Genomic DNA, 22,165 nt, shown 5'->3' with positions numbered 1-22,165 from the left:
TGAATATTCCCCCGCCATCACTGCTTGCTCGCGACGGAGGCGGTCTCGCTTCTGTTATGTATAAATAAGCAATCCGCATTCGTCTTAATCAAGACAAGATACTCAGAAAGAAAGTCGGAAGGCTTACCTGTATTTGGTGACACTACCGATTCAGTGGTGCCCCTGTCCACTTCAGTTAGTCAGCCTATCTCTTGTTTGAAGCAGAGGGATTTATTACTCACCTCCGCTCGAGCCGGCTGGTCTTGGTGTTGCAGAGCCGGACCCCGACCCAGTCCGTCTTCTGAGCTCCTCGACCAAGCCATCGGAGAAGTAGCCCGTGTCGTCTTGCTCACCTCGGTCGGACGGCGTGTCACTGCGGTTCGACCACCAGTCTGTCACCATGGTCGATGCAGTGTTGTTTTGATCTTGTGCGTGATCGGCATCCCTGTTCACAACGATGGACTCGTCGTCTGAAGGCGTGTCAGGGCGATTGGACCACCAATCCGTTACCATGGTGGATGCGGTGTTGTTGCGATCTTGCGCGTGGTCGGCGTCCCTGTTGATAACGTCGGACTCGTCACTTTCAGATGCGTGGGGTGGGCCTCGCGAACTTAACGCATCCCTGTGGGCAGCACCTGGTACGTTAGAAAGCAGGGTATATATAGGAAACGAGTTACTTGCCCTGAGTAGTCTGGTCGCCAAAATCGCTTTGGGCTTGAGCACGTTCTTCGTCTTCTACTTCTCGGCTGTGCCGTGTTTCCCTGTAAGCTTGATGGTTTGGGCTCGCATGCCTCACAGAAGCCTGGTCTGATACGGCGAAGTCCCTTACTCTTGGGTCGTCCTCGAAGTGTGCATGCGCGTGCGGGTCGTGATGAGATACGGATGGGCTTCTTGCTCGAGCTTCGCTTCTGGCGAGTTGCTCTCCACGAGACCTCGCTTTCGCCTCTGCTTTAGCTTTTCTTTCTTCATTCGCTCCACCTCCTCTGCTTTCTCGACTTTGTGGAGTGGGCTGGTACTCTTCGCTCTGAGCATTTCTGCGTCGAGAACTGCCATTATCGGAGCGTGGTGCAGTAGGAGGTGGTCTTTGAGGTGGACTTCTTCCTCTGCGTCGCGAACCGTAATTGCCAGAGTGTGGTGGGCTGCTAGCTTCGCTTCTTTCCCTACGCTGAGAGCCGCCGTGTTCTGAACCATGTGACCTATGAGCTTCATCTCTTTCTCCGTGCCCCTCCCTATTTCTATCTCTCCCTTCAATCTCCTTTTCCTCATCCTTCTCCTCAGCCCTCCTCTTCCGCCTCCCCTCTCTCCTCTCATCTAATGTGCCCCTTGCCCTCCTCTCCGCCCTTCTTGCCTTGAGCACCTTCTCTTCTTCAAGGTATTTCGTCATATTCTTGACGTGGGTCCCGAAGCCAAATGTCAGCCCCCACTTGAACTTGTACTTCGGAGGCGGTCCCAGCTTAGCGTCTCGCCAGCCCCTACTACCCAGGACAAGAGGCCTCCCATCGGCACCGTACCTTTGCCTGCGACGTGATCTTTTCCGTGCCGGAGGTTCGGAGCTGGAACGTTGGTGGCTACCATGGTGGGAGCGAGGTGATCTATATTGAGAATCTGGAGGCGCAGTTCCTGCAGGTCCGGCACCGCCGGCCATCATGTAGTGCGGGTCTTGGTTATTGCGGTTCGTAGCGCCGCTGACCAGGCTGCCGGTTGCGTGGCTCTCTTGGTCATCATCGCGCGAGCTTCTGCCATGCCGTCCACGCGAAGTGCTGCGATGTCGCCCTCGATGCCCTTCATGCGCCCGGCCATGCTCACTCTCGCGCGACCTGCTTCGATGCCTTCCGCGATGGTCTTGCTGGGGCTTCTTGTATAAGCCCTTGAAGGCAGCAGAGGTCATCTTTTCCTTTGCTTTAGAGTGTTCTCCGGCTTTCCTCGCTTCCTCTTCCTTGTGCAGTCGGTAAACCTTGACTCCTTCGACTACGCCTTCTAATATAAGACGTCCTGTGCTAAGATTGCTTAGTTCGGGATGTCGCGAATGCTGTCCCGTTAAAAGACCCTGAATACGACTCTGTACCGCTTTGCGAGTCTCTTCTGACGCTGGCGATGGCATAGTGTCCCAAAGAAATCATTATGAAGCCGGAAAGGGCTCTGTGGATGTGACTGAAAATGGTTGATGAAAGCGTGAATACAAAGGGGGATACGTTTGAGTGACAACGAACAAGCTCCCTCGTGAAGAGCACGACTGTGATGCCACGAAGAATGGAATAAAAGTGCCTTCGTGTACGCAACAGACGGGGATGACAGCAATGAAACAACACATGGTACCACGTTTGACGTGCATGAAGGCGTGATTATTGCGATATTCGAACGGCGGCGGGGCAAACGGGTCGATGAAGAAAGTGCCATGCTAGCGAATGGTAACGAACACGATTTGGGATGTTCGAGCCTGATCGTCCAGAAGGCGTTGTTAATAGGTGGTATACCTCGACGACTCGCCTCGGGTACTAGACTAGCACAGAGCAATCCTCTCTCGCTGCAGCTCTCCCTTCTCCATGCGCGCAATAGCCTCCCCCTTCATTAGGCCTTCCACGAAGCAAGCTCCAATATACTCATAATACTCTCCTTTCGGCCTCAAGACAACCGGCATATCACACTGCAGCAGGACGGCAATCCTATCGCCCAGCTTAGCAGAGTTAGGCACCATCCCGACTAACCCATGTCGTGTTACGCAAAGTCGCTCTTCACGAAGAAAGACGGCAGCGGGTTTCTGCAACTTCAAGTATGCTGCTGGATTCGGACAAGATGCCTCTGTCGAGGTGAAGTAATGCCTCAGCGGGACGCCATGGATCATGAAGTCGGCGTTAATGTAGAATGCCATGGTGAAAATAACGCCGAGAATGGTGGATGCTGCGAAAATAGGCCAGTATCTTCCTTCGTCAACTTCGTAGAAATCCTGCTTGGTGCAACCGGAGATTATGCCGCTAGGTTCATTCAGAACGACTTCCTCTTTTGGAATCCAGGGGACGTCTAGGAGGGAGGGTCCTTGAGAGAAGTCGTAGTCGCTGTCATGGCAGAGAACACGAGCTAAGGCCAGTTTGGAGGAGTCGTCAACAGGGAGCAAGTATGGGCCTGTATCAGCCGATACTGGACCCGGTTCAGGGTCCCTTTCCGTCCCGTCTCCACGAAATGAAGGGGCCGCGAGAGACTCAACCGTATCCACAAAGACACCTTCACAGAACATGATGAGGCTGTCATCGGAGAACATAGGGGCCCCGTGGAGATGAGCATTCGCTCGGTGAGGCTTATGCCGTACTCCGAGAGACATGTCGATAGAACCAGTGGAGAGATCGAAGGCCCAGGTTGGGAAATCGGTTCTTCGTATTGGGGAGACACGAATCCGAGCGAGATCATACAGGTCGCCTGTCTCCTGAAAGCACGCCTTGGAGAACGCCACGCAGGCATCCCGAATGCTGAAATCCGGCGCGTAACTTGGTCGTATGCTCCTAGCAATCTCTTCCGGCATTAGGGCGAGAAGTCCGTATACCTTATCGCGCGGGTCCGTCGATTCCGAGGATTGCGCTAGATGGACAATGTCGAAGATCGGCAGCTGACCCCTTTCAAAAGCATTATCCCATTCTCGGAGCCAGTTCACCCTCGCAAGCGGTCTGCACAAATAATCCAGAAGTTCAGAGTCGGGCAAATTGCTCGCGAGAGGAAAGGGATAGCTAGTGCTAACGCCGCCCTCTCTGAAGAGATAGTAGAGCTTACACAAATCCTCAGGGGTGAAGTACCAGTCACCGTACCAGAATAGCAAGGATGATGCGAGCCACATTTCCTGAACAACCCATAACCTTGTCCAGTACTGAGCATACGCTGAGCTAGAGGCAAGTGATCGGAGTGCATGTGCCGCCTCAGCATCTGGAACCAGCGAGGCTTTGATCTGTCGTACTCCTAATCCTCTGACGCTGTTAAGCCAGTCCTTTGCTTTCGTGAACTCGGACGGTGTCGTCAGCTGCGGTAGCCCGAGCCATGCTCTTACTGCAAGTGCTTCAGAGTAGATGAGACCCATTTTGGAAACCTCAGTCTCCCGCTCCATAAGATCGTTTTGATTGATGCAAATAGCGTCGATCCAGATCTTCAGCTCCAATTGGCGAACTTCGAGAGATTCCCGCAGTTTGTGTAACGCAACAAATAGGTTCCGAGTCACCGCAAACTTGCAGTCGTTGATGATGATGTGCTCCTTGTTACTAGGATCGCCCCATACATAGCTTAGCGCTATATAATCTCCCCAGGTAAAACGTGCGACAAGGGGATTGATCTCTTCCAAGGGGACATCGTAACTGTCTTTTACCTGAGAAAAGGTGTCGTAAGAACGAATTTTTCTGCTGTCTGGGGCTGTTGTTCTGATGTCTTCTAGCTGGGCATGGAGTTTTAGATTCGTAAGATGCCATGCTGCGAGCTTGCCCTGTGGCAGCAGACCGAGCTCTTCTTTATGTTTCGCGACATGATGGCTATACAACGGGGTGCAGTCATCAAGATCGACGTTCTCTAGCCTGCACCGTATCGGATCTTGCCTTGCAGGATCGTCACTCTCCATTGCTGGTTCAATCGATAAAACCCGGATTTGTTTACTCTTTGCTTTTAACGGTGTGTAAGCAAAAGCCACGTTATGAGTGGCCGAATCGCTTGCACTCCCTTGTTCGTTGAAGTTGGCTTGAATTGTCTCTGTTCCTCCGCCTGACGTGGATTTTGGTGGCTCCCGTCGAATCGAAGCCGGAGATGTAGGTTGCTGGACGGCTTGCCCAAGCCCTTCCGACACAGGTTCCGACAGATTACTTGGTGTTGGTTCTGCGTTCGATGACCCAACAGAGTGACCGGCCTCAAGGTTCTCAAGCTTGTCTTCCTGGTTCCTTTCGCTGGATCTCATCTTGGCCCATGCAGCTGGGTCATGCTCCTTCGCAAATTCTCGAATGTGCGCTAGTGCAGCTTTAGAAACGGTTGGAGCACTTCGTTGGAACGCTTTCTCAAAATGTGCCTTGCTCAATACGCGTCTGCCGTCCTTCCTCAGCCCGGAAGCTTCGCTGATCAGCGCAGCTTGGAGACACATCGTCCGTATATCCGATCCCGAGAATCCAGGAGTGATCCGTGCCAAATTGCCCCAGTCAATGTTCTGATCAACGCGCTCCTCACGTAGATTCATGCGGAAAATCCTCTGTCGAGCTACGGCCGGTGGCAGCCCAATATGTAGTCGACAAGGCGTTCGACGTAGAACAGCGTGGTCTAGCTGACGGGGGTAGTTGGTCGCAATCAAAACGAAAGGCGGACTCTTGACCTTGACGAGGCCATCCATCTCAGTAAGGAGTTGATTCGTCCGACTGCGCTCCCATGTGTGATCGCCCGGGGCTCTTGCGCGGAATAGAGCATCAGCCTCGTCGATGAAAATTATGCTGGGTGCCAACAGCCTTCCAAGGTTGAATAGGCCCTTGATTGCCTTCTCTGTTTCCCCGACGTGCATATCCTCAATATCCGCAACGGAAGCGGAGATCCTACAATCGACATAATTAGCGGAGGGCTTAAAGATGGCATCCACAGACAGCTTACGTACATCACGGCCTGGCACTCTTTTGCTAAGACGCGTGCCAGATGGGTCTTTCCGGTCCCTGGCGGTCCGTATATGAGAGCGCCGCCAACACGTCCTCTTCTAAGGATACCATACGCTGCTTGTCCTTTATTGCCTGGCTGATCGATCATCTGCACGATGGCGTCCTTAACTTCTAACTCGAGCTCGATGTCTGACCAGCCTTCTTCAACCGTGTCTTGGAGCCGTCAGCAAGAAGTTATTCCAGTGTGAAGATACAACCCCTTTCCTTTGAACGCAATAGGCACTGAAATGCGGGCAAGGGCCGAGAAAGAACTATGAGCTCTAAGGAGGAAAGTTCAAGGGCTGAAGGGACTGGTGAGATCATTCGCTTACCGGGGTTTACTATGAGATCCAGAAACTTCTTTTCCCACGTAAGATCGCCTTCATTATACTCGATTTTGCGGATTGCGGCCTGAACGTTGGAGGGAAAGTTGGCCCATTTTCCAAGCGACATTTTTTCGCCCCAGTCGAGAAGGACTTCGTCTCGTCGCTCTGCGCCCAGTATAACTGCTCGAATATGTTCTGGATCAAGACTGCCGTTGATTTGTTCGGCGAGGCACTCGACCTCTTCTTCGCCGAGATGCCGTCGGGCTAGACGTGTGGAAGGTGTATAGCCTTCAAGGAAATCCCATGTAGTATACGGCTCCACCATGGGTGTCCATATATCCTTTAGATCTTGCCTGATTCTCCTCTGCAGCGCACGAACGTTACTCTGCAGAAAGATGTCGGATCCTTTCGGACCGACCTCTAGGAGATGCATTTGTGCTCGACATCTAACGGGGACAACACGAATTGCTCTCTTCACAGGCTTCGTTCCCGTCAATCTTAGAATATTGTCATCTTCTTGACAGCTAGAGGTCGTGGTGGACGAGATGAGGAGGACATTGCTGAGGCGCCCCTCTTCGTTCGCGGCTGCGTCGCATAATGCCTTCAAGGTGCTATAAGGAAGCTCGTGGACTTCAGGAATGTGGACGATAAGCGGTGCAGACACAAGCTCAGACTTTGAACTGTTCCTGCTAGCGGCTTTTAGCTGTGCTGAGCGAAGTACTGTAGCTAAAGGGGATTCAATCTACGCGGGTTATCAGTAATCAATAGAATGAAAACGCGATACTCCACTTACCTTGTGATTGCTCTTCGGAAATTGAACAGCCTTCGGGGCAAAGCCCGAGTTATCTCCCTCTTGTTGACCACAATACATACTCATGTACTCAACTGCTCCTTCAGGCATAAATATGCCTTCCGCAATTGCTATGTGCTGACCAAGATCCTTCAAGTCTTCTAGGCTCAACGTGATCAAGTCCGCCTCTATTTCCCTCGCGAAGTATTCGACGATGCCCTGGAGAAACGATGGACCTCCTCGTCCTGTGCACTGGTTTGGAATCCGAAGGAGCGCGGCATTCTTCTTGAATTGCACTGGATTGAACGATTTCCCTAGTTGTCCACCGCCTAAACAGTCGCGCTCTGGTAGAGGAGATGACAAGACGACATACAGAGCCTCATACACCACGGACTCGATTTCAAAGGCACCAGCGATGGCATTGGACTCCTTGGCCGCCAGACTCGGGTCGATACCTCCGGCAGGGGCAGCTTCTAGGACGATAATCGGAATGGTACGGTCTTTTAATTCTTCCGACGTCTTGACGCAGTTGTTGAGAAACCAGGACGGAATTTCGACTTGTTTCTCCTTATTCTCAGTGAAGGAGGGTGCCTCAATCAGAACGCCATTTTCTAGATCGTCGTTGAGCTTGATGGCTTCGGGAATATTCGTGGTATCTGCGGGTTTTGTAGGCTGCGTACTTGTACGTGTTTTTCGGGACGTGAAAAGCCGGGGGAGTTTCATTGCGGACGCGACTCCATCTATGAGGTCGTTGCACGTCTTGACGGTTACTGTAGTCAAAGACGAAGGAAGGACAGCAGAGGGAAACTGATGGATTCCGCACGAAGACAGCGGAGGCTGGGGGCGTCTAGGCAGCTACGCGAGGCTGAAACGCCCAGTATTGGGAGGCGTTGATTAGGGGGTCGCTTTTGAGCGGCCGCAATTCATTCGTCCATAAATCGATGCAGTCTTCCCGGAGGCTTCGTAAATGTCCACAGGTCCTGAATGAGAACATGGCGTGCAGGCGCCTCGATGGTTTAACCTCACTCCTGGCCTTGGATTCCATGGCTCCCAGAGAATGGCGCTTCGCTATTCCGATGCTTAATCAGCTCAAAGTGCCAACCGTATAAGCTGGAGGTGTTTGATCATGAAAGAGACGCATTTGATGGCTCAGGATGGAGCAGTTAGACCTCGTGAGCTTTCGTGTTTCGAAGCTGTGGGAGACGCTAAACTATTTTTGGCATTGGCAGAAAATGGACTCCTTCAGATTCCAGTTCCTCGAAAGAGTATCAACGGCAAATGAATATCTCCAGACGACACGAATCACCAATGGCCGCCATTGATCTGATGATGAACGATGGACGTGGCTGGAGGCCGTGACGGCTGTGCTATTTGGGCTGAGGTCCGTAGCGCACGGAGTTCGTTTGGCACCCGCACAAGCACGCCAAGGTGAAAGTCCGATGCTTAGTCCACCTCTTCGCATATGGGGCGATACCCTTCCGCATGAATGCTGGCGCGAGCATACGGAGATTTCTTTGAGCGAGGGACGGTAGTGCTGTCCGCTGTGCCGCACGATGCAACGCACGTTTCCTGGATCGGCTGGGCTGTGGGTGTACCAATGGCCCTGGATGACGGACAAAATGGACTTGAAACTGCACTCGAGTGCTTTCCAAGAAAAATTGATGGAGGATGATGAGCGCTTCGGACTTGAAGCATGGAGATGTTCGTGGCCCTGGCGAAGACATCCTGGAAAGTCTTCCTGATATATTCAGACCCTTCGGCCTGCAAAGTGTCGTCCTTTTCTTCAATCTTCATTCTTTCTGCTTCGTCTTCGTCTTCGTCTTCGTCTTCGTCTTCGTCTTCTTTCTTCCTTTTCATATCTCACATTCATTCTTTTCAAACACTCGCTCTTTACTCCTACTATGCCATTCTTTTCCAAGCCAGTAGGCGCGCTATGCGGCCTACTTTTCCTTCTTCAGCTCATCACCTTCGCCGCAGCTATCAAGATTGATTCGCACAGCTGCACCGGAGCATACAAGTCGCAAGTCGACAATGCATTAGAGGAGGTCGAAGCTATGGTCACATATGCTGAAAAGCGTGCTGCTCCTAAGTCGCAGTACAAGCGCCAGGGGACCTTGCTTCAGGACCTCCTCCATGCGTCCAACGAGGATGATGTATTCGTGCTGAGGAAGGTTCAAGGTAGGTCATATGCGCTGTGTTAGATTCTGCGTAGTCACTAATCGATTCAAACAGCCACGTTCAATGAAGTACGAAGCACACTTCGCAGAAACGATATCGTCATCCACTGCAACGACAAGCACTTGACCAAGTCCTCAAAGACAGTCTACTTCGATAACAGCAATGGAAGGCAGGCCAGGGTGCAAGTGCTAGACTCGGCGAAGCGCAGCAGCGCGCTCGGTGCATGTGGAGGCATCCAGCGAGCTTTCGCCTATCCCTTCTTCGACGCGAAGACGCACAAACCGGGCGGCGAGGCTATTGTGCTCTGTTCTGACTCATCAGTTGGTGCTCTCAAGGCCGCAGATAGCAGTAAGGACGTTGAATTCTGGCGGAATAAAGATCTTCGCAGCGTTGCTCAAGGGATCGACATGTTCGGGAGATACTTGTCCTATATGATCTTGCATGAGCTGATGCACGCGACCGATCAAAAGTCCTGTGAGTACTATCGAATCCTAAGATGTTTCTAGGGTGATGCTAATGGGTGTTAGTCCCCGTCAACCCAGGAGGCCAAGCCGAGAAGTATGGCTATGAGGAAATCACAGGTCACAAAGTCGGCACCACTGGCCACGGTGGCCCTTCATCGCTCGTCCGTCTGCAAAACGCCGATTCGTATGCTCTCCTTGCTTGCGGTAAGTGATCCTTACAAACCTTCTCAGGTACTCCCTCGTTCTGACAATCACAGGGTGGTACATGAACGCCTACAACATCGATAATGGTAAATTCGTTCTTACCGCTAAGAAGGACCGTCCGCCAGTCAGCCTCCGTCGACGCTTCCCTGAACTAGACGCCCGCGAACCGAAGAGCAAGCCGAAGCCGAAAACAAGCAAGGTGGAAGATGATCCCCCGGCTGCGACTAGCAAAGCAGCAGCACCATCGACTCAAGCTCCTCCAGCTTCAAGCCAGGCCCCGCCGCCATCGAGTAAGGCCAGCTCCGTCTTGCCCATCACTACTCATTCCTCCGCTCCCATCACGTCAGCAACACCTTCAGGCTCGCGAACAAGCTCCCTCTCCACTCGATCCTCATCCACTTCCTCCTGGCTGCCACCACTCGTGACCGCCGCCGGAGACGTCGCGGCCAAGTTTCCCGTGCTTCTTCCCCTGGCCATCCCAATCGTACTCCTTCCCGACTTTGACTTCGGCAACGGAACAAGCTCAAATGGTACGCTTCCCATCAGCGGTACGGGGACCGGCGTGCCAGTTCCTACCGGCGGACCTTTCTCTGCGATTCCTACGAATTGGAATTCGACGATGACGATTACGAGTCTGGCGGGGACTGGGACTGGGTTGGCGATACAGCCTTCTGGATTCCTTACGGTTACGACGTCGTGCACGGAGTCGTGAGCGCTCTGATGGGTGTGCCAGGGGTGGTGTTCGCGTATTATCCATCCTATTCATCTTCATGTTCGAGCTTTTGAATAGCTTCTAGGGTATTAGCTGTTAGTCACAGCTTGCATATAGCGGGGTTCTGAATTTGAAATGGTGCGCTTAGACTTGAATCATTTCCCACCCCGCGCTCCGTGAGATCAACGCCATGGTGAAGCGACTCTCGTGCGGATAAAGAGACGTAAAAGACTCCCAGAACGCCCAATGCAAAAGGAAAAGGGGGTATGCTCATTTCATGCCAATGCTAAATATGCCATCTTCAATCCGCCACAACAACCGGCTCTAATAGAACCTGCGGCCTCTCGCAGATCCTGCCCCGCTCGTCAGTCGCCCGTACCAGCCCCGGCGCAACGACAGTGCCTCTCCTGCCCACGCCCTCCCATACAAATTCGTATAAGAACGGTTCTCCGTATAACCATATGCTTAGATCCAACGCACTACTTATAATCTGCACCAGCTCTTCGTCTTTGTCCTGTTCGTTGAATGTGGGGCTCGCCCAGGGGAAGAATGTGAGGGCGAAGTGTTCGGCGGCTTCGCGGATGTCGGATTGGCGCGTTTGAAGGGTGGAGGGTGTGGGAGCGTGGAGGTGTACTGCGAGACGCCTGTAGAGGACGTAGGCTGCGAGGCGATCTGGATCTTACGTTAGGAAATGGTGGCGAAGGGAGCTGGCTGGAGTGCACTGACCCGGTGTATCAAACTGCTCGTTCTCTCTTATACCTGTAAGTTCCGCAGGGAACAAGGTTGATTGATCTTCTCCCTCCGCCGATACGATGTTGAGAATGTAGCCTGCGAGCGTGTGCTTAATGACGGCAGTAGGCATCGAAGAATTCTGTAGCATCTCCGCTATGCTCGCTCCCTCGTTTCCGAACCTCGCTAGATCTTTCTCCATAGTAGGTGTGATGCTCGCGTGTACATCGCGGTAAAAGTTGTCGACGTGCTGCTGGACCTGGTTGAACAATGCCGCGACCCTGTTCTTCACGGTGCTCTCGTCGGCCGCTGGAGGTAACACACCAGCTAGAAAGTCGGACGAATTGGCCAGTGTTGCGAGATCGAGATCTCGTCTTGGTGGGGGTACGGCTGCCGCTGCGATAGGTGGTGGCGGTGCTGCGCTCTGCGATACCGAGACATACGGTGTATGCCCCTTTGGTACTTTCGAGTAAGCAACCAGATCAGGCGTAGAACCGTACGGTGAGTGGTGTCCGGTGGGTCGCTTCCTGCGTTTGAACAGGATGAATGCGGCGAAGAATGCGATGGCAGCACCGATAATCGCGGTCGCAATAGCGATGCCTGCCACAGCGCCTTTGGATATTCCTTTCGAGCCACCACTGGAGGTTGGAGCCGCTAGAGGCGATGCAGTCTCGACAGGTCCATCCGCAGCATTGGTTTGGCCTGTAACCGTGGCTAACACGGAAGATGGCCCCCCAAGACTCGGGGTTGGAACCGACGTTTGAGGTACCTTTTCGGTATCTCCTTCTCCGTCGACCAGCGTCGTTGCTGTCGCTTCGGGGCCATGGCCTAACTTTGGTCCGCTAGAAGTGGACGTGAACTCTTCATCGATCGAAATCGTATACGTTTCGCATATATCCGTCTGCTCGAGCAGATTGAAACTACAGTCAGAAGTTGTCACCTCAGGCATCGTGGAAGTAACATGCGCCCGAAATCGAGAGGAACCTCAAAAAGAGAGGGGAAAGAGAAGAGAAAAGCGACGAGAGGCCACCATGTTGACTAGCTGAAAGTCCGTCAGACGGATAGTGGTGCGGTGCGGCTGAGTCGAGCCCACAGCCTCACGGATCATCCTCCTCGCATGGGATTGCCCTAGCTCTCCGCCCCCAACCGGTTAGTGACATGCACAGCATTAAAAAGGCGTCCGGCCCCCAGTCCACGGTTGGTGGGAATTATCGCTCCTTGCGAGTTTGGGTTAGAGAAACGAGGTGGAGTTACCAGAACTCGGCAGGTCGTATTGAGGAGGCTAGGCTGTTTTGGGATTAGCGCAATTGGCTTAATCAAGGTGTCAGCTTCCTTCGGGCGGACATGTGTTCAGTCGGCATACGGACATTGGGTTTGATATCACGAGCATACGGAGAAAACGTGCTAAATTTGCCCTTTTCGAGTGCCAGTATCGCCCATTCTTTCGAATCTCGAGAAACGTCAACCTCTCCTTGCTCGGCCATACCACGCACCTCCGCCCGAAGGCTGAAGCCCAGCGATTACAATATCCTGACCATCAGGCTACGGTTACGCTGTTAATGATGCATGCGCTTCATCTATCGAGCAGAAGCATTGTGGCTGAGCACACCCGCGAAAATTGTTCTCGAACTCATGGCTTTGGATACGTCGCATTTCGACTCGTGTTCACACCACTCTGCAGCTCCAATGAGGCTATCGGACCGCATGGCAAAAGAATACTATTTCCGGATGTTTCAGGATGCGGGGTCTACGAAGGAGCATGATATGCTGCTGCCAATGGCGTTTAATCGGGACGAAACCGATACGCGTTGATTCGTTTATTGGCTTACTCCATGGCATGGTCTGGAAGGCCTATGGAGAGGATGGGAAGTTGTACGAAGAGAACCATTTCAATAATCTGGTATCACTCGAGTAATGGCGAAAGTCATGCTCAGTAAGATCAAGCTTATACGTTCTCAGTACAACACCCCAGCATAGAAAGATCCAGCTTTACATCACGAGCACACGAATGGCCTTTATTGCTGTCTACGTCATACCATAATTACGAAGCTTCAATAATCTTTCACCGTTTCAGAGCCCGATGCACAGCTCCGCTACGAGGCTGAAACGTAGTGATAAGCTATCAATACTACGCTTCGTTCAAAGAGCAGACAAGGATTCGGGCCGAGCGCGAAACCGAGAAATACTGCGGAGCCAGTGGCTTTCGATACGGGACGCATTCAGTGTCGCTTATCAACACGATCCCAATTACAATAGGTGACCCGGCCCTCTTTTCAATACGCCCCAAACCGTTGCTAGGTTCGAGTTAGCGGTCATTCCCACACCCTAGACCAGTGCGCTATCCTCCTTCGCGTCGCGACGAATCTTTGTCATAATACCCAGTCCATTCCTCAGGATTGCATGTGGGTTATCATAGGCGAACACTTATCTTCACCAACCGCTCAACGCCTTTTCGTCAAAGCAGAAGATGCTATCCAGATAAACTTCAGCACCTGCAAGTACCATCACCGTAAGTCGAAGCTCACTGTACCCGAACTCGTCATGCATTGCCTTAATGACTCTTTTCGAGCGTCCGAAGTCCAGGCCCAAGACTGCTGTGATCCTCATGCTAACAGCGATAGTGGTTCCGAGGCAGGGTCCGATAAAGATTCTAAACGTAGGTTTTCTCAGACAACTGTCCGCCTGCTGGGCTGCGGGTTCCCTGATTCTTTGATGGACGTATGTGCAGCCCTTGCCCGCGCCCTCGTCGTGGTGAACGGCAGCATCAGGAGCATGTATAGCTATATTCAAGGTCGCTGCAAACCTTGCCAATGACTTAAAGAGCAGAAGAGAAAGCCCTGCTGGACAACCGCTATACGTTTGACGACCGCGTCGCGTATCTTCCTTCACCCAGAATACCGCTGGGCTCCAGCCCCGGCAGCTCACTGACATAATTCCACGCCCCCTCCAAACCCCGCACTCCATATCCTGTAGGCTCCGAATGCACAGTCACAACCTCGGGCAGAGTAGATTCTGTATGCCGTGGAGGACCTTCCTTCCCCTCCTGTGCGTTGCTCAGCGAGGCCCTCGGATACCGTGGTCGGATCCAATATAGCATAATTGCTATGGCACCCAAGACTGACAGCCCAGCTAATACTCCTCCGACTATAGCTCTGAATACATGTCTATTAAATGGTCCACTGGGATCAAGACCCTCACGATTTGGGGAAGGGCAGCGGTTTCTTACTCGGCGTTAGCGTTAGGAATCGGCGTATCGTCAAAGTACCTGTCCAAGAGGGGACGATTATTTCGAACGGGTGGAACCCCTCGCATTCGAACTATTGCCATAGTCGGACAACCTTTGCGGCATCTTTTGGAAAGACGACGCCGTCCCGCTACTTGCGGATGTCGACGAGGAGTGCAAATATTGGAGGAAGTTGCCGTGGATGAGGCTCGCAGTGGAAGAAACTATCTTGATTGGTTGAGCAAAGCTTGTCTAGATGCGCCTCCGCCACGGTAAAGTGAGTCTACCTTGAGTAATTAGGTTTGTTATCGTACTCATACTGTCAGATCTGGTCCACCTCTGCCATCAGCACACACGGTCGTCGAGAACCCCTCAACAGTCCGCGGCGGCCGTCCGTGCTCACTCAGTTAGTGGGTGAGCGACTTGAACAAACCACATTTCCACTGGAGCATTTTGCTCATTCGGGATCACGTCATAGCCTAGAGGTAAAGAGACTGGAAGTCAACAGAACGCCAGCATTTGCGGCTGAAGCAGTGCCACACCCAAGACGCCACATCGCCAACTCCTTCCTATTTAGCACTGCCTCGTGCATGCGTCCAAATGGTCAGTCCACGATCATTGTTTCCAACGCCTGCTTTTCTCCTGACTTTTGGGGGTCTCGCTTCTCTGACCTCTCGTTCCCAGCCTGTGAAAGGGAACGTTCTCCGCCAGCCCTCCTGCGGTTGACCTCACGGCCTCTGATTGGAATTTGCAATGGTAAGTAGGGTGATATAATAGCAAAATCTATTCATCCTACTGATCACGCCGCAATTTGGCGTGGAAAAAGCCACCATGGCGTAGCCAATCTGGCGCTGTCGAGATTGACGTCTCTTTCAGGACCACCGTCCTATAAAGCATCTTGGTCTGAAGTCATAATCTACTTGGATTGTACTCCGTCGCGATTACTTCCGTGGTGTGAAAGTCAGTCTGCATACCATTCCGCCTTAGCATCTCCATTCCGTCGAAGAACGGCCACCCCTCAACCGCACCATGTCCTTCCTGGCAAACGCAAGCACCCTCCCGCCGCCACTACCCGAATCCGAGTGGATCGGGAAAAGCGAGCTGAACTACACGGCGCTCCACCAGAAGCTCGCCGAACCGCTCGGGTGTCTCAAAATCCCCATGGGCGTGCTCGGCTTTTACGTCTACCTCGCACTACACGTCGTCAGCATCAACAGCATCTACCAAGCAGTCCGCGCTCACAAAAAGCTGGAGAAGACCAGCCATCCCGAAGGATCTCAAGTAGGCTTCATCGGCAGTTGCTTGACCTTCGCGTTCTCGCTCCTGATCCTGATCGATTCATGCAGCACGGCGCATGCCTGCTCGCTGAAGTACGGAAACCTTGGTATCTCGAACCTCATGGGCATCATCTGGTCGTCGCTCACCCAAGTGGCCTCGCTGTTCGGCTTGCTGGGCTCCGTGCCCTGCTTCTCAACCGATGTGCGCATCGGGCTGTGGACCTTCGCAATCCTCGCATACGGCTGCTCGTGGTTCGTGAATCTCGCTCCAGGCTTCATCATGAGCGCCGGCATCTTCCAAGAGGGCGGCGTCGTCCGAGCACATAACGTTAACTTCTTCCGATGGCTTGACGCCGTCAAGCTGAACGCTACATTGGTCAGTGAGATCCCTGCGATGCTTCTGGCTGCAGCAGTGGTAGTATGGGGCGTCTTGTACTACGCGCATACAGCAAACGGGGCCACGAAAACAGCAAAGCGCATCGCGAAGTACACTCTTGCATGCGCTGTTTATGTTTTTATTTTGTTCTGGACGGGTGCGGCGTACGTCTCTCTGGGCCAGATATTCGGTTCCCCGTGGGGCACCTGGTGGGTTGTGCAGAAGATGGGCAAGTTGTACGCGGCGTGGATTGCTGTTTTTTCTTTCTTCCTTACGATGCTGAGTTTGGGAGGTCTGGGTGGGTAGGAGCGGTGAGGTCGATGTTTCGTTGGACCGTTTGGGTTTTACTTCTAGGTTTGTTTCTTGGGGTAGAGTTGGTTGGTTCATGAAACAGGGTGCTGGAATCTCGGACCGGAAACGGACGATCGTTTCATTTATTCGCGGATAGTATTGCGGGGAACCCTATATATACACCGGCATGGTACCTGCACCACCGTTCGCAGGGGAAGCTGTCAAACTTTTCCTGGTGCATGTCTCCATCCCTCTCTCTCTACGAAGGTTCTCGGCCCAAGCGGCTCTACCTTCGTCCCCTCAATCTCCTCGGATACAGCTGTCCACAGTCCAGGTTTGATGAGGTCGAGACTAACGAAGGGGTCATGACCTCATCCATCCATACGAGCCCATGCACAGGGGCACAATACCATTAATATAAACCAAGCCTCCGGCTAAGCAAACCTAAGCCTCATCAAGCTTTTCCCGCCACGGATCGCTACCACACGCCTCCCCGCGGAATATATCCTTATAGTGCGCTGTTTCGAGTCTGCAACACACGATTCGCGGATATGAAGCAACTGGTGCAGTTCTAGCTCCTTTCCCTGCCCAATTCCGTGCTTGGAAGGGAAAGCCGTGTACTTTAGCATGTCATGCGGCTACGAGGCATTCAATCTTGGGATCTTTTATATAAAGCAGGCCCGGCGAGAGCTGGGAAGGATGTCCATCGGGATACAAATAGCTGGGATTCCTCAGCAGCAAAAGACACCCAGCTCACCGCAGTCTTCCCCCTCACTGCCCTCTTCCTCGTCATCAAGAAGCAGCTCCGCGCGCTCCCATCCCACGATGCTGTCCACCATCCTCGCCGCCCTCGCGGGCTGCTCTCTTGTCGCCTCTGCGCCGACGCAGCCCCGTGCCACCAAAGTCCAGTACGCCGGCGTCAACATCGCCGGCTTTGATTTCGGCTGCACAACCGACGGCCGCTGCTCGCTCACGGGCACAAACAAGCCGTACGACATCGTCTCCGGCGCGAACGCCCTCGGCCAGATGAACCACTTCGTCAAAGACGACACGCTCAACGCCTTCCGCCTGCCCGTCGGCTGGCAGTTCCTGGTTAACAACAACCTCGGCGGGAATCTGGATAGCAATAATGCGGGCCAGTATGATAGGCTGATGCAGGGCTGCTTGAGCTCCGGTGCGAGTCTTTGCATAATCGACATACATAATTACGCGCGTTGGAATGGACAGATTGTGGGACAGGGTGGGCCGACGGATGACCAGTTGGCGAGTGTGTGGAAGCAGCTGGCGACGAAGTATGGGAGTAATAGCAAGGTTGCGTTTGGGGTTATGAACGAGCCGCATGATATTCCGGTAAGTTGCGACTTTCTCGTCCCTGCTCTCTGTTTCTTCTCTTCAGCCATATGGAGTTGGTGGTGAGAGGATATCGAAGGAAAACCATCGACTGACGCGACCGGGAAACAGGATATCAAGAAATGGGCGGACACCGTGCAAGCCGTCGTGACCGCCATCCGCGGCGCCGGCGCCTCCTCCAACATCATCCTACTGCCCGGCCAGGGCTACACCTCCGCCGAGACCTTCGTCTCCTCCGGGTCCGCGGAAGCGCTCAACGCAGTGAAGAACCCGGACGGCAGCACGGCGAACCTGATCATGGACGTGCACAAGTACCTGGACAGCGACAACTCGGGGACGCACACGGAATGCGTGAAGAACAACGTGGACAACGCATTCAAGCCGCTCGCGGACTGGCTGCGGACGAACAAGCGGCAGGCGATGCTGACGGAGACGGGCGGCGGGAACACGCAGAGCTGCCAGCAGTATATGTGCCAGCAGCTGCAGTACTTGAAGTAAGTTTTTTTGCTTCTTTTCCGAATGGACGCTGAAGGGGGCGTGCTGATGTGTGATTAGCCAAAACTCGGATGTGTATCTGGGATATACTGGGTGGGCTGCTGGTGGCTTCGCTACAACGTATGAGCTTAATGAGACGCCGCAGCAGCAAGGGAGCGGTTGGCAGGATACGTCTCTGGTGACGTCTTGCATTGTTGGGGCTTGGAAGGGTGCTTGAGCGAATGATGGAGGATGATGTAGCGTTAGGAAACGGAGAAAATAGGAGCATACCGTTTGAGCATGATCTCCACTCGTCACACTGCTACCCCCAATGCAACCTCCCTTCTCGCAAAGACTCGGTTACCTGCGACAAAATCACGCGAGAAATGTCCTTCTTGATCGGACGGAGTTTGCCTAGAAGATACAAATGCGTGCTCTATGTTAGCGGATGGCTCCGATAGGAGCAGTCTACACTGTGGCTGTTATTGGACCAGCTACCGAAGTGATAGTTACAAAAAGGACATACATACACACCTCAACATGAAAGCCCACCAGAAAAGCGAATCGGCGAAAAACTCAAGGCTCTAAGTATCGCTCCGACGAAAGAAACAAGAAACACGCATTTCAGACATCGAGCTTGATTCCTTCTCCTCTCAGAAGAAGTGACGAGAAGAGAAGAACGATGAGCGAGCTTGACAGTCCGAGAGGAGAAGTGGGCTTCAAAGCGGGGATCCACGGCTCCACTCCAGCAGTGTAAGCGGCAGTCAGGCTACATACCGTACGCTGTCAGAAAGAGAGCAGGGAGCATTTGGAATCATCGGGCTCTAGAAAGGGCAACCAAATACACTAACGGAAAATAAGAGGAAAAGAATAGGTAGAGCCGTGAGCGGATTCAAGACGGCGCTGTAGACTTCCATTCCATTCCGAGATGCTATTTACCCCGATTCCACCACCCTTTCCATCTCACAACAGAACCACAATCATACAGCCTAATGTGGATATCTACTCTTCGGACCCTATAATCCAAGAATTCCCTTCCCATATACCGATTCCGTCTCCACTCTAGGGAAACAGTCTTGAAAAGCAAAAGCGAGCCGGGATAAACCCCCAATGCTCGCAAACCCATCTAAGAGCCAGACCCAGAAACGCCGTGCAAAGCGGTAAGTATGCAAAAGTCGCTCCAAAGCCCCTAAAACGCCGTCCCAAATGATCGTGAGGTAAATTTTTTCGTCAAATCAACACGCACTCGAAATGCAAAAGGAGCGCTTCCCAATACACATTTCCCTTCCCGAAACCGATTATACGCTTGCGAAGCGATATGAACAACATTAAGCGTAGCGCACACTTCCGTTCCGCTGATACATCGGCGGCGGAGATGGTATACTAGGACCGTGATGCGAAGTTTGCGGCGCCCAGCCATTCTGCTGGCTCATTAGCGGACCACCGCTGCCCGTCGGGCTCGGGACGACGGGCCCGCTTCTCCTCCCTCTACTTCTCGATCGGCTTTGCGCGTAAGGATTGTGCGGAGGGGGGCCACCGTACGCAGCCACACTGTTCGCATATATCTTTCGGTGTTTCCTGCGCCTGCAGCTGCGCCAGCAGCAGCCGATGATGGAGAGAATGATAAGGCCGCCGATGGCCGAGGCCAGGCCAATGACGAGGTTTTTGTGGTCGTTGATCCAACTTCTGACTTCGTTGCCCACAGAGGAGCCAGAGCATGCACCCTACGCACAATTAACGGGTGAGATGCGTACACAAAAAAGATTACTCACGTTTTGGCATGTGCCACCGCCCACGCACGGCGTGCCATCCAAGAAATTCTGTTGTAAGCCATAGCAGACGCCGCTTCCAAATTCCGGACTTGCGCAGCTCAGCATGCAGTTGCTGTTGTCGCAAGCGTACGTATCATTGCCCTGGGTGTAGCTGCCCATGATGGTCTTGCACTGCTGATCTCGCGACGTGCATTGACCGCTAGCACACTTCAGGCCGTTGCCGCAATCAGTACCATCTTTCTGCGTCTTATCATCCGGACAATATGGAGAGCTCCCTGTGCACTTCTCCTCAGGATCACAGGAGCCAGAGCTGGGCCGGCACACGGTTTCGGCGGATGCGAATTGGCAGCTTCGGCAGCAGTCTTCGTTCGAGTCGTCGCACACGGCGTTGTTCATGAACTTGCATGTAGTCGGATCACAGCATTGGTTGTCCCCGCAGCCTGCTTCACCGCCGCAGTCGCATTGCTCGTCGCCTTCCACGATGCCGTTGCCGCATGTCTGGCCGGAAATTGTAGTAACACCCTTATTGTTACTAAGGCATGTCGACTTGACACTGTTTCTTCCCAACGCGGAACAGATGTTGCCAATGGAGCATGGAGAGAAGCGCGTGATTCCCTGGGCGGTGGAAGGATTCATGATGAACTGCTCGCCGGCGTCACACTGGTTGGCACTGAGAGGACAGCATTGTTGAGCGTTGACCATGTTCGAGTTTTGGCAGGCGTCGGAGGTGCAATCGTGGACAGCGCCGAAGGTGTGACCGGTTTCATGCCTTTCTTCGTGAGCTAAAGAACGCGCAAAGGGATATGGTAACTTACGCAATGACCTGCCACTCAGTGGACGTCCGCACAACCACATTGGCTCCGGCTACGGTTTCTGCGGATCCATCCGAGGAATTGGACCCTTGCGAGCCCGTCACACAGGCTTGACCAAGCCATGCTAGCCCTACAGCTGATGCTGTGTTGCATGTGCTTAGGAGCGTCCAGTGAGAATAGTTATCCTGCTGTTGGCCCCTCCACTGCGAGAACAGATTGAGTCGGGCTTGGATCTCGACGCTATCGCTGCAAGCCTGGTTCCAGGGCGTGGCTTGCTGGGGTTCGGTAGGACAAGTTGCATTAAGGACTAATAGATTAGCGAGGCCGAGTGAGATATTGAATGTGCTCTCGAATAGTTCGGAAGCGGAGTTCATCTGCTTGATGACGTTGTCACGGGCATTGTCGGTCGATGAGTTGAAGGATTGCGTGTAGGTGCAGTCGGTGGCGACACCGACAAGTGCGACTTTGCGCGTAGTCGGGCAGCCGGCGGTGCTGCCAATGCTCGAGACAAGATTGACACCTGCGCCGTTGCCGCCGCCGGGCGAGTTGTCCAGCTGTCGCTTGCCCATGAGCGCGGAAAATGGCATGGAGAAGAACTTGTCGCTCCGCGCCCGCATGCCCGCATACACAGGGTGGTCTTCCTGACTGTTGAAGCCCAAAGAGTCACTTCCGCACGCCAGACCAGCCGACCTTTTCTTCAGCTCCGAGTGCTCTTGACGGAGGCCCATGTCCGAATCCCGAAAGACGACGATGAAGTCATCGCCGCGTAGGTCGATGTCTGGGTCCTGGTCCATGCGCGTCTGCTTGTAGCTCGATGCCAGCAGCGCATGGTGGTGGTCGTGGTTCACGGTAAAGGTTCCCTCGAATAGTGGTCGTACGCCGTCCCTGCGGACGTCTATCCGGGCCCACCCCACATTGTCCCAGCGATTCCCCCTCTTCAGCCATGCGGCGCCCTTGTATATCTTGTGTTGTAGCCGGTCCAGGGGCTCCTCCTTTTCGATGCGGCCATCCGACCCGAGATAGGTGACTCTCGCGCCCTCGACAAAGAGGTCGTGGTTCGGCTCGAGGCTGAGCCTTACGCGCTGTCCGGCGAAGTCAAAAGCGAGGTCGAATGTCGACAAGGCAGTCACGCGGTGGTTCTGCGTGAGTATGGACGGGTTCTTCGCGAGCCCGATGCGCTGTAGCGGCTCTCGCGCCGTCGACGTTGCGGCAGCGAGCGTTGCGAGGGCGACGGTGATGGCGGCTGTCACAGCCCGGAGAATTAGCATAACGGTGGCGACCCTGCGACCCTCCGTCGAGGAGGCGTTCGCAAGAGTAGGAGAGGTGAAAGACTATCGCGGATGCGCAGCGAGCGACATAGGTGGGGTGTTTTCTCGAGGGCGTGTGGTGCGGAGGCAGGATGCAGAGCGGAGCGCGGAGACACGAAGCAGTCGTCAGCCGCGATGCACAGCCCGAAAGCGACGTCTTGGCACCGGCTGGCGGAGCGACGGTGGGCTGGGCGAAGCCTGACACTCCACTGAAACTCCTGCTCGCTGCACACCACTTTTAGTCCTGCGCTCCGGCTCCGAGCCTCTC

The 22,165-nt window shown here is 53.6% G+C and overlaps 9 protein-coding genes across 9 annotated transcripts; 5 read left to right on the top strand and 4 right to left on the bottom strand.

Annotated features, from left to right (window-relative positions):
- Positions 1 to 142: 142 nt before the first annotated feature.
- BU26DRAFT_546141 (uncharacterized protein) lies at positions 143 to 2,310 on the bottom strand (the record flags this gene model as incomplete). The annotated part of the gene is made up of 3 exons (XM_033831814.1): positions 657 to 2,310; positions 222 to 601; positions 143 to 162 (listed from the first exon to the last, which is right to left on the bottom strand). The coding sequence occupies exons 1-3, from the start codon at positions 2,078 to 2,080 to the stop codon at positions 143 to 145; spliced, it is 1,824 nt and encodes a 607-aa protein (XP_033691956.1). The 5' UTR covers positions 2,081 to 2,310.
- Positions 2,311 to 2,403: 93 nt separating this feature from the next.
- On the bottom strand, positions 2,404 to 7,872 carry BU26DRAFT_473544 (AAA-domain-containing protein). Its single transcript, XM_033825472.1, has 4 exons — positions 6,732 to 7,872; positions 5,945 to 6,680; positions 5,576 to 5,786; positions 2,404 to 5,516 (listed from the first exon to the last, which is right to left on the bottom strand). Exons 1-4 carry the CDS (start codon positions 7,449 to 7,451, stop codon positions 2,480 to 2,482), a joined length of 4,704 nt encoding a protein of 1,567 aa, XP_033691955.1. The 5' UTR covers positions 7,452 to 7,872; the 3' UTR covers positions 2,404 to 2,479.
- A 757-nt stretch (positions 7,873 to 8,629) lies between these two features.
- On the top strand, positions 8,630 to 10,286 carry BU26DRAFT_558378 (uncharacterized protein; the record flags this gene model as incomplete). Its single annotated transcript, XM_033832558.1, has 4 exons — positions 8,630 to 8,906; positions 8,961 to 9,380; positions 9,434 to 9,574; positions 9,628 to 10,286. 4 exons carry the CDS (start codon positions 8,630 to 8,632, stop codon positions 10,284 to 10,286), a joined length of 1,497 nt encoding a protein of 498 aa, XP_033691954.1.
- A 301-nt stretch (positions 10,287 to 10,587) lies between these two features.
- Positions 10,588 to 11,964, bottom strand: BU26DRAFT_558377 (uncharacterized protein; the record flags this gene model as incomplete). The annotated part of the gene is made up of 2 exons (XM_033832557.1): positions 10,588 to 10,958; positions 11,013 to 11,964. The coding sequence occupies 2 exons, from the start codon at positions 11,962 to 11,964 to the stop codon at positions 10,588 to 10,590; spliced, it is 1,323 nt and encodes a 440-aa protein (XP_033691953.1).
- Positions 11,965 to 12,377: 413 nt separating this feature from the next.
- BU26DRAFT_513683 (uncharacterized protein) lies at positions 12,378 to 13,041 on the top strand. Its single transcript, XM_033827676.1, has one exon. The coding sequence runs from the start codon at positions 12,582 to 12,584 to the stop codon at positions 12,825 to 12,827; it is 246 nt and encodes an 81-aa protein (XP_033691952.1). The 5' UTR covers positions 12,378 to 12,581; the 3' UTR covers positions 12,828 to 13,041.
- Positions 13,042 to 14,186: 1,145 nt separating this feature from the next.
- On the top strand, positions 14,187 to 15,135 carry BU26DRAFT_32556 (uncharacterized protein). Its single transcript, XM_033822117.1, has 2 exons — positions 14,187 to 14,515; positions 14,565 to 15,135. Exons 1-2 carry the CDS (start codon positions 14,495 to 14,497, stop codon positions 15,000 to 15,002), a joined length of 459 nt encoding a protein of 152 aa, XP_033691951.1. The 5' UTR covers positions 14,187 to 14,494; the 3' UTR covers positions 15,003 to 15,135.
- A 132-nt stretch (positions 15,136 to 15,267) lies between these two features.
- BU26DRAFT_499536 (uncharacterized protein) lies at positions 15,268 to 16,197 on the top strand (the record flags this gene model as incomplete). Its single annotated transcript, XM_033826415.1, has 1 exon — positions 15,268 to 16,197. The coding sequence occupies one exon, from the start codon at positions 15,268 to 15,270 to the stop codon at positions 16,195 to 16,197; it is 930 nt and encodes a 309-aa protein (XP_033691950.1).
- An 810-nt stretch (positions 16,198 to 17,007) lies between these two features.
- Positions 17,008 to 18,244, top strand: BU26DRAFT_527171 (glycoside hydrolase family 5 protein; the record flags this gene model as incomplete). Its single annotated transcript, XM_033830755.1, has 3 exons — positions 17,008 to 17,532; positions 17,644 to 18,026; positions 18,088 to 18,244. 3 exons carry the CDS (start codon positions 17,008 to 17,010, stop codon positions 18,242 to 18,244), a joined length of 1,065 nt encoding a protein of 354 aa, XP_033691949.1.
- Positions 18,245 to 18,880: 636 nt separating this feature from the next.
- BU26DRAFT_446080 (uncharacterized protein) lies at positions 18,881 to 21,998 on the bottom strand. Its single transcript, XM_033824606.1, has 3 exons — positions 20,594 to 21,998; positions 19,779 to 20,547; positions 18,881 to 19,730 (listed from the first exon to the last, which is right to left on the bottom strand). Exons 1-3 carry the CDS (start codon positions 21,856 to 21,858, stop codon positions 19,335 to 19,337), a joined length of 2,430 nt encoding a protein of 809 aa, XP_033691948.1. The 5' UTR covers positions 21,859 to 21,998; the 3' UTR covers positions 18,881 to 19,334.
- Between the last annotated feature and the right edge of the window lie 167 nt (positions 21,999 to 22,165).

The sequence above is a fragment of the Trematosphaeria pertusa genome (genome assembly GCF_010094035.1).
Source record: "Trematosphaeria pertusa strain CBS 122368 unplaced genomic scaffold BU26scaffold_1, whole genome shotgun sequence".
NCBI classification, from domain to species: domain Eukaryota; kingdom Fungi; phylum Ascomycota; class Dothideomycetes; order Pleosporales; family Trematosphaeriaceae; genus Trematosphaeria; species Trematosphaeria pertusa.
The sequence above is the reverse complement of the archived record's forward strand: the minus strand, read 5'-3'. Positions and strand labels throughout refer to the sequence as shown.

Bases quoted from the DNA above. Each gene is read 5' to 3' on its own strand.
- BU26DRAFT_473544 (XM_033825472.1), bottom strand. From the start codon at position 7,451: ATGAAACTCCCCCGGCTTTTCACGTCCCGAAAAACACGTACAAGTACG. The intron at 5,787-5,944 runs GTAAGCGAATGA...GACGGCTCCAAG, and splicing joins GGATCTCATAGTAAACCCCG to ACACGGTTGAAGAAGGCTGG. The intron at 5,517-5,575 runs GTACGTAAGCTG...TGTCGATTGTAG, and splicing joins AAAGAGTGCCAGGCCGTGAT to GATCTCCGCTTCCGTTGCGG.
- BU26DRAFT_513683 (XM_033827676.1), top strand. From the start codon at position 12,582: ATGCGCTTCATCTATCGAGCAGAAGCATTGTGGCTGAGCACACCCGCG.
- BU26DRAFT_32556 (XM_033822117.1), top strand. From the start codon at position 14,495: ATGCGCCTCCGCCACGGTAAA. The intron at 14,516-14,564 runs GTGAGTCTACCT...TCATACTGTCAG, and splicing joins TGCGCCTCCGCCACGGTAAA to ATCTGGTCCACCTCTGCCAT.
- BU26DRAFT_446080 (XM_033824606.1), bottom strand. From the start codon at position 21,858: ATGCTAATTCTCCGGGCTGTGACAGCCGCCATCACCGTCGCCCTCGCA. The intron at 20,548-20,593 runs GTAAGTTACCAT...TCACGAAGAAAG, and splicing joins ACTGAGTGGCAGGTCATTGC to GCATGAAACCGGTCACACCT. The intron at 19,731-19,778 runs GTGAGTAATCTT...AATTGTGCGTAG, and splicing joins GCGGTGGCACATGCCAAAAC to GGTGCATGCTCTGGCTCCTC.